Raw genomic sequence first — 13635 nt, forward strand, 5'->3', positions numbered from 1 at the left:
TAAGGAGCCGCGGAGGAGGCTATGGTTGGTAGAAATTAATTCCTTTTGAGACCTTTCATCAGAGTACACCATGAAGGATAAAACCAGCCCCCCCCCCTCATCCTCACTTTTGTTAAGGAATCAGAAAGCAGGGTGGTAGTTGCTACAAAACAGTTCCTTTTGTTGAGACCTTTAATTGGAATACCATGAAAGATAAAATTGATTTCTAGTATTGAACGTGCAGGACCAATGGTGAAGACGTTTGATAAGGTCCAGAAAGACTGTCACGCCATTCTCCCTAGTATTTTCCGGGTTACTTAATTCAGGCTGTATAAAACCAGCATTGGAACTAGAAGCTGTTGCTGGAAGAGCAGTAAAGGTAGACTGTCTAACTGATGGAGGTCCACCACTGTTTGACAACATTTCGGCAACTTCCATTTCTTGGGTACAAACCCTACCGATAATCGTTTCAAAAATGCTTGAAACTTCATAAATTTTGAAATGTCAACGTTTTGTCGGATGTTTATCATCAATCGAAGCATCGAGTATGTCTTCCATAATGTAGAACTTTTGTAAGTCTTACTAAGAATTTCGAAGTATGCAAGCAAAAATTTTCTGTGAGGGTTTGTACCTTGTTTTCAATGCGCCAAGATTCAAATTTTTCATACTCCTTTTGGTACTCATTTTTAGACTTGGATGGCACCAAATCATTTACCGCATTATCAGCTAATTCACGCAATTCCGGTGGTGTTGAAGTTAGTTCTTCGTCTGACATTGTAGGCTCTTTAGTGAAATGTAGGTAATGGATTTTATTTTTCAAATCTAAAGATAATTTCGCAAAAATATCTCGTGAAGAAATTTGAAAGATCGGTTACTATGGAAACCAAGCAAATAGTCAGTACTGCCAACACAATTTATATCGAAAATATTTTTAAATTTATCCATAATTAAACAATGCGAAACGAGCCCGAAACAGAGAAAATAGTATAAAACATTCGTTGCAGAAGGCCTTCTAAGCACTCGTTCATTCGAACCCTCGCCGCTACGCGGCTCAGGTTCGAAACTTGAACTCGTGTTAGAATAGAGGGCCTTCTGCAACTTATGTTTTAATATACAGAGTGAGCAACAAAGATTGAAGCGTGCCGCTTCAGCTAAATTGGCAATGTGCCGCTCATAGCATATGCTGATTTGATACAAGATACGAAATACGAATAGACGCACGTCACCGTGACAGCGCAGAACGTCATTTTCGTATACAACTCCATACAAAGAAGGTAGTTTTGATATTAATAGGAACAAGCGGTGATGACGCACGCTTCAATCATTGTTGCTCACACTGTACTATTCTACCCTTCCCCCTCCCTTCTCCCCCCGGCCACCTATTGATCTCGGAAAAGAGTCGTGCAGGAAAGTTAGTTTGTATAAACCAATTCATTTCGGTGAGACGTTTGATTAAAATACCATGAAGGGAAAACGTGCCCCCCTCCTTATTTTCAAAAATTTTACTTGGCAGCATAAAGGCATGTGTATGCAAAGAGGCCAGTTGATTGTCGCATGTATAAAATGCAAAAAAATTTCAGGACTCTAGGACCATTCCCCCACAAGTAATTCCAAAGCCGCTGAAGTGGGTCCGGACAGACGTACAGACGGACGGACGGACAAACAAAACGCAAACAATAGTGCATTTTTAGAAGTTAAAAAATGCACTAAAGATTGACATGATTTAGTGTCGTTCAAGTAGGTAAAAAGTAATTTCCAGTTATGAACGATGTTTCGTTGTTCGTTTACTTAGCCCCCCCCCCCCCCAGAATTTATATGGTTTTAGCTTCTCTGTTTTCAAGTTCGGATTTATTGATAATAGCGTAAATTATGCATAGTTCAAAGTTCTTCAACTTATGCGCGATTTGTGTCCGGTAATGTACGCATGCAATACTTTATTTCGTGCGAACCTGGTGATTTCAGTTTTTTCCCATCTATATAGTGTTGGCCCGATTGTTTTCAAATTGGTGTCGTCGGTAAGATCTTGTCAACGCGCACAACTCCTACGTGACGGAAATTTGTCTTTTTTCTCGTGTCGCCAATAGAATCTTGAGCTATGGAAGGTTCCCCAAAAATTAAGCACGATTTACTGAAGGGTTTTTCGCGAAATGCACCAAAATACGAATTGCGGGTAAACGGGACGTCGAAAGTGGTACTACCGACTAAGGGAATGTGGTACGTGGTACCCCTGACAAAATGTCACTGACGGTGGAGTCAAAACCAGCTAATAGAATACTGATCTGCCACACAAAAATGCGCTGAAGTCTCTTCGATCTCCCACGAGGACTTCAAAATTTTTTCATCAGTGTTGCTGCGAAAGGAGCGGTCAGTCCAGGGTTCGCACTTGAAGAATTGCTCTACTCCCTTTTCCAGAAACAAGCTGATGGGTCTGTATGCTTTAGGTTTGACGGCAGAGTGGCCTGCACGTTTGGTTGTAAATAGGTTTTTGGGTATGCGAGTCAGAGGGCCCTGTATAACTTAATACAATTATGCATGATTACCGATGTAACCCATTTTCGGGTAAAGATTTTTGCCGCTGCCATTTTTGTTTACTACATAGCGTGGTCTGAGTTGCCCCTCCATCTACTCAGTTTTTCCTTTTGTAGACGCAGCGACGTAGTAGGTTTCTGAGAGGCTGGAAATTACGTGCTCAAAAGGAGCTCGATCGTCTCCTTTGCGCTCTCAATGCAATTGCCGGAGATTACCAATGCCCTTTGCATGATCTTTGATTAGGAGTTTTTGTACGCAAGCAGTTTCTGGGGTCGTACTGATGTTCCCCCAGAATTCTTTTTTATACCATGGACTTCTCATAATTCCTATCGTTTCTTCCTTTGGCCACGCTTCTGGTTATTCCTTTGATTGTACAACTGTTTTCATACGCTCCATGTATGAGTCGGTGTTATTGCTCTCATACTACCCTCCTTTTTCGAGATATCAGGAATTATAACCCCTCTTGGAGGAAGGATAGTAATTTCCAGATATGATATTGTATGGTTGAGACCGTCCATTGGAATATCATGGAGGGTAAAACCAGCCACTCCCCTAAATTCCAAAAATTTGGAATTATAACGGATATCGATAGTTAGTTGGGGGAAGATGGCGGTGGTTGTAGAAATAGATTCCTTTTCTTGATATCTTTTAATGGAATATACTAATAAGAGTAGAATCAGTGTATACCTACTCCTCACTTTGGTCTGTTCCAAAAGATCCACATGAGACCCTTGAGCAAAAATTGGACACAAACTCCAAAACAGTGTCTCACGAAATAATTCATGGGTTAGAACTTCGTGAGAAAAACATTTGAAGGGCGTACCTATTTGCAAAGCACTTTTGATTTCCCACGGTCGTCACAGAAATTCGATTCGGCACCGTTTAATATTTTGGAATACACGTTCTGTTAGGTTTGGCATTTATTTTATTTTAGTTTATTTTATTTATTATCCCTCTTTTGTTCTGGGGGCCTTCAACAGGCTTGCGCTCTATTTCAGAGTGACTCGCATAATGCATGTTCGCTTTAAAACTTTTTAGAGGAGTTTCTTTTCTTTCAAGATATGCCTGTTGTACTAAAGTCCATAATGTCTATTCTGGTTCAAGAAAAGTAACAATCAGCAGCCTTTTGTGTAGGTACCTACCCAAGAAAGCTTACCTCTCCTTTTCAAAGAATATTTTGGCAATTTCCACACTATAGGTTGGCTACAGTAGTTTGTTTGTCATATATCAACATAATAATTATACAGCGTGGTGACTAGCGTAACGCATCATAGGGATTTCAATGTAAAATTCATAACATGCGATTATTGGCTCCCCAAATTATTTTAGAGCAAAAATGTATTAAGGTTTTTTGTAGAAAAAAATTGTTTACGTCAATAAACCGTATCACGTTTTCAATTTTTTACATAATAAAGACGGAAAATTGAAAAAATAACACACGCATCTTTTTCAATAATCTGCGATGCCATGGAATTTTCTAAAACAAAAAGACATCCAGTTATCAATTAGCAGCAGTTCGAAATGCATGATCGACTTGGTTACTGTCTTGCAGTTAATAGTGACTTCTTTGAACATTTATTGTAAATTGTTATATTAGGAAACTGTTTTTAGTAATTTGGTCTTTCTTTATGTTTAATTCGCTGTTCTAAATATAATACTTTTTGATAGATGTTTTATAGCAGACATTCCATGGCATGACGGATATTGGCGTAGTTTTTGTATTATAAAATTTCATTTCATCACAGATTATTGAAAAAGATGCGGGTTTTATTTTTCCAATTTTCCGTCTTTATTATGTAAAAAATTGAAAACGAATACGGTTGATTGACGTCAAAAATTTGTTTCTACAAAAAAGACAATACAAAGACAAACAAAAAACTGAACAGAGTTAAGACGTTAAACTTCTTGAGAAAAACTACACAAGAAAGCTGGCTGGAGCAGCTTTATACAACTGAAAGAAGGAATACACGCATACAAATTCGAAACGAAAAGGTAATCCACTATTCGACCCAAATAGAACGATCGAGCAATAAACCCAAAACATTATGGTTACTGGTGAACTCCGTACTGAACCGAAGTGCGAAAGGGTCTAAATCAGTAACTTACGAAGGCAGATCTATTACACGAAATGATGAATTATGTCATGTATTTGCAGAATTCTTCGAACGTGTAATTCCACGTAAACTGGAAGAACATTTTGGACAACGTGCATCTCAAGCATGCTCCACGTCCGCCAATGTTCCAGAGAGCATGTACCTGAAACCTGTTACATCCTCAGATATATGCTGCATCATAGATGTCCTACAAACAAAAAAGGCAACAGGTTATGATGAAGTACCGGCAAAATTCATCAAACAATATAAAAACACGCTCGCCCATCATCTTGCGGAATCCTTCAATGACTCGTTACAAAGGGGTGCTTTCCCTGACGCGCTCAAGTTAGCTGTGATCATACCGGTTTCAAAAAAAGGGAACCTCACGAACATTGAAAACTTCAGACCGATTGCTCTGTTGACCATAATCTCAAAAATATTTGAGAAGCTTTTGGCGCAGCAACTGTCGGATTTTCTTAACAAACATCACCTCATTACAGAATGTCAACACGGTTTCCGGAAAAATCGTTCGACGGAGACGGCAGCCACGGCTATGATACAAAACATTATGGACCACCTTAACAACGGCAAGACGGTATATGGAATATTTTTCGACATGTCGCGCGCATTTGATACCATAGACATCTCATTCTTGGGAGATAAGATTGAGAAAATGGGAATACGCGGACACGCCATGGCATATATCCTATCCTACTTGAAAAACAGGAACTACATGGTCAAATGCGGCGAGGAACTGTCCAAGCCATTCACAATAAACATAGGCACACCTCAAGGCGGTGTTCTGGGACCTCTGGTGTACCTCCTATACGTAAACGATCTTCCGCAACATATACATGAGGGCGAATTGTATATGTATGCCGACGATACTGCAATTATAGTGTCCCACTCGTCGCCAAAATGTGCACACGTTCAAGTACACCAAGTCATAGAACAATTTAGCCAATGGTGCTCACAAAACAAGCTTATAGTGAACCAGAGCAAAACTGCCATTATAAACTTCCGTCCTCCATCTGCTATCCATGACACATTACCAACAATCAGTACTGTCAAATATCTCGGTATATCCGTGGACAATGATCTAAAGTGGTCTTCACATATAAATGAGCTCGCCAAAAAATTAAACAAGTGTTTCTTTGGTATTATGACGTTAAAGAACTTTTTAACTCAAAAATCATTGTTGAGTGTTTATCACGCTACTGTACATTCACTGCTGTCTTATAATGTTATAGTTTGGGGCCAGTCCTCGGAATTTAATCGTGTTTTTATTGTACAAAAACGTATTCTCAGACTTATATTCAACTTGGGTGGTACCCAATCATGCAGAGATACGTTCAAGAAGTATGGCATCCTAATAGCAACGTCATGTTACCTACATAAAATAGTCAACTACATTTATGTAAATAAACAAACCTTCGCAACACAGGGATTTATCCATGGACATAACACAAGAGGAAAGGAGAGGCTCTACCCGTCCAAACCCAACAGCACGCTGTACAAACGATCTCCTGTATATGCCGGTATTCACTTTTACAACTTGCTTCCAGAACACGTCAAATCATGCTCAACGGCCCAACAGTTCAGCAGAAAAACAAAAAAATTTTTAACAACAAGATGTTACTACACCATCAACGAATACGTTGATGATTGTAAAAGTCTGTGATATTTTAACTTTTTTATGTTGTTACGTGAATGTCTAATGTAAGAACCTGTGATACTCATCTACATAATTTTAACTTATCTATATGTTGTGTCACGTGAGTTTAACGTTTTTTATGTATGACGCGTCCTATGTACTGTTGTATGCCAAAGGAAAAGAATTAAATTGAATTGAATTGAATTGAATTGAATTGTTGCTCTAAAATAATTTGGGGAGCCAATAATGGCATATTATTATGTTATAAATTTTACATTGAAATCCCTATAATGCTTGACGCAAGTCACCACTCTGTATACAAAATTAGTTGCTTCAGTCCACCACGAAAATGACTACCAGCTGCCCACCGCACAACTGAATTTTTTTAACTTTGAATGTCATAGTTGGTAATCATAGACTGTAGCATTCCGGCCTGAGCTCTAATGACCTTTTAACGCATTTTGCAAAAGGAAAATGAACGCTATTGTCCGCACTTTGTCCGTCTGTCTGTCCGTCTGTACCACTACTAGTCCTCCAGTTTAACCTTTTTCGTTGTGGTTTCTTTCTTATACGCCATACGGTATCGTATAGCACAGCACCGAAACCAGAACGACAATAGATTTTTTGGATTAGTCACTTCCTTCCCGAGTTATTACTGATTCTGTGCGGTGAAAATGTGGTTTCGTCGGTCGCGAGTGACCACATCTATACTAGTTTCTATTTCTATGAATAAAAAAAAACACTTGTGCGGAATGTGAATCCACTCTCCAAAGCAGCAGTTGAAGCTTACAAGTACCCAAATTTCACACGGGAATGATTGTTTTGCATACACTAGGCGAATATTCCGAAAGATAACAATAGATTTTACAATAGTTTGGTTAAATTTCTTTATTATAATTTAACATCATAAAATGCAAGCTCCTTTTTTATATTACCATCATTCAACCTTCTATACAGGTACATAAACAAATTACAGTACGGTAGGTGTAATATTTAAACGCTTATTCTTCGTAAAGAAAAATTAATTTATCTTACCTTTTTCCTATGGATTTCCGGCTTTCTACTTTTTCCTTGTATACCCGAGAGCAAGATAAATGTTTCTCATGAGAAATTGTGACGTTAAACGCTGCGATGCAGTTTAGGTACCGTAGTAAAAACGCAATATCGATAAAATATGATGCTACTAACTCATACGGTTGGCTAATTTGTAACCTACAAATGATTAAAGCGTGATTGTTGCTCTTATGTTACAGGATCTCCGAGTGTTAGAATGTCAGGGGTGCTCGTTACACAAAATTAATACGCAAGTGTACGGGTATCTGCCGCACTTGACCCACCTCGAGTTGGGTTACAACGAATTGGAGACGCTATCGACGCAGGATTTCGCCAATTTGACCAATTTGAAATACATAGGTCTCGACGGCAATAAGATATCGGCCTTGTCGGACGACGTATTTATTCACGCGAGAGGATTGAAAAAAATTAATTTATCGAAAAGTCGCATATCTCGCGTTAGTCCTAAGACATTTAGTAATCTAAACAATTTAACCGAACTGGATTTAAGTTATAATAAATTGGAGAACGTGGAGAATACTGTACTGGAGCCTATCGCCGGGAACTTGCAGAAGTTGTTATTAAGCGGTAACCACATATCAATGCCGAACTTAAAATCGTTAATGAAAAGTGTTCCGCTGCTGAGAAATTTGCAGCTGGCCGAAGCGGGTATATACGATATACCCCCGGATGTCTTCCCAGAAAAACTCAGTGTTTTAAATTTATCCGGAAATTTCCTAACGGTATTATTTCCTGATGCCATACCCGCGACTCTACTTGAACTGGATTTGTCAAAGAACCGTTTCGGTGGCCTATCGGAAGCATTCCTACAACGGGTCGAGTACATAATACGACTAAATTTGGACAAAAATCCGTGGGCATGCGATCTGTGCCACATCGTTCCAATGCTTGAGAGAGCGAATGTAAGCAGCATATTACGGGAAGTTAAATGTAAATACCCTTACCGACTTGAGGGAATGCTTTTAGGCGAGCTGCGTTCGAGTGATTTAAATTGGTGCAGTACCCCAGAGTTTTCCGGAGACGCCAATTACTTCCTAACTGGAAACGAAGACGGAAAAGTAGGAATAACGGCGGCCACCGCCGCTATTTTATTATTACTTCTAGCCGGAATTGTTGCGCTAATAGTGTTCTGTCACGGGAAAATGCACGCTGCCATTTATTACACAAATGAAGAGAAGCGCACGGCGGAAACGGAGGCGATTTTCGATAACCAAAGCGCATTGTTCAGCGACGAGAAGGAATTGAGTTTTAAATTTCCTGTAGACTATCCTCAAAAGAAAATCGCAATTGCCACGATCGATGAGGAATTAAAAAAGGAGCCAATCATGAACGAAGCGTAATTTTTAAGTGCGTGACGCTCCTCGGGCTAGAAAACTTATACTGTGTTGTAATTGAATCGATTTGAAATTTTGTGCTTTATGTGAGTCATGTGGTGATAGCAAATTGGTAACGAAAATACGCGAGGAGCACTCGAATAACATTTTCAATCCAATAAGTCGAGAGCACAAGCATCCCCTTATTTTATATTTCCTCCAATATAATGGGACCATTAAGTTATTTTTGTTTTTGTTTCCCTGAATAAAAACAGAGTACCTACCACTTACAGTTTCTTCTTCGCGCGAGAGAAGTTCTAAATTATGCCCTGCCTATACAAAATCACACCCTTGGGGTGTAACACGATTTAAATTATTTTTCTAACAAAGGAAGTTATTTATTTTGTATTAATACTTGTAGATATACTCAAATGTGTTGGTTTATTTTTTGTAAAATACTTGTACTTTTAAGACTGAAACGAACATATTGCGTAATCAAATTTTATTTAAAGTACAGTGCTATGGAAGGTGAAAAGGAATCAAAGGAATTATAGATGCCTACCTCGAAATATTTTTTTATATACAAACTTTATTTTAAATACTTCCATTCTACATATATATTTATAGTCGATGGGTGTTTCACAAATTTATATTAGCGATATTTAGAGGTACTTAAAGTATGTGAAATGTTGCAAATGCTTCTATTTTAAGTCATTGTGATTCGTAACATTGTAAGATAAAGTCGATAGTTTTCTATAAATGATATATTTATAATTTTTTAGTTAAATGCATAGAATATCGTACGTCTTTTTTGCATTTTAAATGTAGCAATTAAGGATAGTTCCGGCCTCTTATTGTTAATAAATTTACCTGTTTCTTACTGTTGTATTTATTTTCCTGCTACTTGAAGCTTACATTTAGTACTGGTACCATAACTTCGGTCTACAAGAAGAATAAGGGCAAGTCTTACCCATGGAAAAACTATAAGGACCTATAACATACGCCGAGTTCTTTCAAGAGTTCCAGCCAATAAAATTGTACGTACACCATTTATTATATACCTACCACTTAGTTATCAAATTAACATTTATTGGCCGGCTGCTAACCGGAAATAAAATAACGCCAGACTTTCTATAGGTACTATACCTACTTACAATTCATTATTAAGTTGATTTTAAATATATCAATATGCAGGTTTAATGACTAAACCGATTCTTGATCGATAGCTAATTTAAAAATAGTAGATGTTCTCTTTTAATTTTAATTAAATAGTAGTAATTAATTTAAACGACTAAATATTTCGGATAACAATTACATTTAAGGATAAATTAAGCCTGCATTTGGTTCGATTACCTCATTTTTATCGCACAATTTGAGATAATTTATTTGTGTATTTTCTCTTGCATTTTGTTGATGTAGTTGATTTATTTCATGGTGTGGGTTATGCCGGGGTTTTTGTCCCGTGAAAGGTTTCCCTTGTGGTTTGTGTAATATATTTATTTGTTATTGTCTTTTTTACTCACAAAACTGCATTTTATTCAATTTCCCTCCCGACTATGACTCACATAAAAGACCCAATTACACAACGTAGGAGTTCATTCGCGCCATCCATCAATGAATAAAGAATACCAGGAAGGAGAATATCAACAATATACGTGCGACCGCGATGGCTTTTGCAAATGGCGGACAGTAGTTTCCTGTTCCAGTGGCGTACCTACCTTACAGTTGTAGAAGGATACAATTATAAACAATTTTACACGAAAACAATCTAAACCCTCATGTGTCTACTCCGCCTATGACTTTGTTTAACTAACCTCAAACTACATTCCGATAAAAAATTTGTAAATTTACATGTACTATAGAAAAATAATATTGGTATCAATACTTACACATGAAATGTAATTCCCAAATTTTTATTTTTTTCCGTTTTGGAGCAACCACAAGCACAACAACTAACCATTATTTTATGTCGCTGCATAAAACCACAACAAAAATGAGTCATAAGTGGCTTTTGCAAATGGCCGACTTCCATCGCACTCTCTCTTGTATACAACCTGAGTAATGCTCCTTCCTGGTATTCTTTATTCATTGCCATCCACATCGAACCGACTGCTATAGAGATTTAAAAGTGTCGTGTCTGTTGTTTCGACTTCAAAGTTAGGTGGCTCTGCTTGTAGTTCCCTAGAGTTGCCAACTGTAGGTATAAGGTAAGTCAACATGTTCAGTGTCGGCTTGGGAGACCTCTAAGAACACTATAAGGTGCATGTGTACAATCCTGATACATGTACAGAAGAAACAATTTGATATAATATGATCGGCTCTTCAGCATATGGATGCAAAAATAATTACTGAAATGATGCCATTCTTTCAATAACATGAAACGAAACGACATGTTCTATTGAAAATCTCTTAACACTGTCTTATGGAGCTCAAAAAAGATTTCGGAAGTACCTAAGTAATCGGAATTTTCTGGTTTTCTTTAAAGCAAAATAACTCTTTAATTACGCATCTTTTCTCTAATTTGACCATCTTCGTATATTTTATGGTTTTGGAGATTTCCACGATAGATCTTGACACAGTGTATAAGATATTCTAAAGAAGGTAATATCATTGAATAAGTAACTATGATTACTTATTCAATGGTAAAATATATAATTACTGATGAATCAATCAGTCATCAATCAATTTATTATGAATACAATAAGTGTAATAATAAGTGATTTATTTCATCGATGCATCGATGTTGGAACTGGTATTAAACACGCTTCAATTTACCTATAGTAAATGGAACATTCTCGAAGACTCTAGAGGGTTTATCATATTTGAAGGAAACAATGCGTCTCATCCGCTCAATTCCTTATTTGCCGGTGACTAATCTTTTATCGACTTGATGCAATCTGCTGCCGCCCAGATGTATGGGGTAGGTAGGGTAGGGTGGGGCAGGTTCGAACACGGGGCACCTCCGGACAATTCAAATTTACCACCTTAAAGTGCTATGACACTTGGTTCATATTGACAGTGCAATATGCTTAAACACTAGTAGTTCTGTGGTACGTAAATGTTTGGCGACATCGATCACTCAGGAATTATTTATTTGAGAAAATTCAGAAATAGAGTTGTTCTTATAAATTTCAATAGAGCTATCGTAACCTTAGTCGGCTTGAGAACACCAGTGAGGTAAGTTTTATCCCATTTACCGTAGATAATAATATGTTTTATTTTTCATTTGCCTATTATATGTCAATTATATCTGTCACATGAGATATATAAAGCAGTCTATGACGACCGAGGGCATAATGAGATGACAATCCATTATGCCCTCTCATTATGCCCTCAAACTGCCTGTCAAATATATTGACGGAGTTATGTAATAAAAAAAGATGCTACTTGATTCGTATGAAGCACTAACAATAATCATTACATTTGTATATTGGAAATGCATTATTTGGAACGATGAAAAATAAAATGTTGTATGCACCTCAGGCATTACTCGATATTTAACCCTCGGGCGACTTACAATCCCTCGGGCCAGAGGCCCTCGGGCTCTGTCGCCCTCGGCATAAATATCGCCTTAATGCCCTTGATACATAAATAACTATAGCGATACATAATCTCATAAAACGGCATATATAAACCTTGTGCGAATTTTTATTTTATCATCTATGGATTTTTGTAACATGGGGCACTTCCGGACAAATCTAGTGGGGTAGCTTCGGACCAACAAAAGGACACTTCATTACATCGGCAGAGTGGAAGCTTGCAATAATGATGACTCTTACACATTGAATTTTTTGAGAAAGTATAAAAACGGATTCCGCTTTCCGGACTTGCAAGATATTTCGACTGTTTCCAGAGAAGATATAGTTTCGAAAATACCTAATCCCGAGGCAGCACCAGGCACTTCCAGGATGTGTTCGCTCTTCAAATTCCATGTCAATTTTGATATATAACCTTTAATTTCTCTTACAAATTAATAAGTTCTGAATTTTATTAGACTTGTCCGAATGTACCCCACTACACAAATGCAACTTTTTGGAAAAACTGTAACTGAACGAAAACCACTGCAGTTTTTCGCTTGAGATAATGCCAAAATGTTAGAAATAGACTAAGGTGTCCATGGCAGCTAAATAAGTTTCAAAATGTTATCTTATCTCTGAAATATTAATGTTTGAAAAAACTTGTCCGAACCTGCCCCACCCTACCCTACTCGCTACAATACTAATGCGTATCTGATTCGCAAACGCTCTAACAATAACTTGTTGCATTTGTAGAGTTTTTTCTGTGTTTACACTGCCGCATTTATAATACAGTCAATGCTTATTTATAAACAACCCCTTATACGGGAAAGTGATAATTGATCTGTATTTTCCTTGTGTGAGTGCTCTCTTCCGATATTATGTTCTAGAGATATGCGCATTTGGAACCCATCGACTGACGCGTATTGTCAAAAACTTCTTGGATACAGAGGATTCGGAGGGGTAAGGGGATGATACAAACCATTTTTTCTTCGAGAGATTTCGTGAATTGAAGCGAAGCATTCTCATCCATGAAGACAGCGCATAAGTAGTTATTAAAAATATTCGTAGTTTAGTAGGGTAGTTTGAAATTTGACTTCTCTTAGTCTTTCGGCAGAGGAAGGAGTTTTTACGATCCTTCTTCAGTCATGGTTTATTTCAAGAATTATCGATATTAGATACAAATGTATTGGAGTAAGAATAGTAAAGGTAATACACAAGTTCTTCGAGTCTAAAAAGAATACGTGTAGGTACTAAAGACATATACGCTAAAAAGGTAAACTTTCTAAGGGGCGAAGTATAAATAAAAAAGTAATGCTCTGCACTCTGTGCTCGTGCTGGTATATTAAGGGTGAGTTTTTTTTCATTTTCACTATAGGGATCTCGTAAACCGCAAGACATAGTACCTAAGTCTTATTTTATGCTTATGCTGTATTTTCCCATTCTAACTTTCTTGTAGCTCTATAAATAGCGAAGTT

The 13635-nt window shown here is 37.5% G+C and overlaps 1 protein-coding gene across 2 annotated transcripts in view; it reads left to right on the forward strand.

Annotated features, from left to right (window-relative positions):
- LOC116171816 (insulin-like growth factor-binding protein complex acid labile subunit) overlaps positions 1–9522 on the forward strand; it is a 111344-nt gene extending 101822 nt beyond the window's left edge. For both annotated transcript variants that reach the window (XM_031488818.1, XM_031488819.1), the window contains exon 4: positions 7509–9522. In XM_031488818.1, coding sequence (XP_031344678.1) covers positions 7509–8669 — 1161 coding nt within the window. In that variant the 3' untranslated portion in view covers positions 8670–9522. The remainder of the gene's footprint in view (positions 1–7508) is intronic.
- Positions 9523–13635: the final 4113 nt, after the last annotated feature.

Source organism: Photinus pyralis, unplaced genomic scaffold (assembly GCF_008802855.1).
Source record: "Photinus pyralis isolate 1611_PpyrPB1 unplaced genomic scaffold, Ppyr1.3 Ppyr1.4_LG5, whole genome shotgun sequence".
Lineage (NCBI taxonomy): Eukaryota > Metazoa > Arthropoda > Insecta > Coleoptera > Lampyridae > Photinus > Photinus pyralis.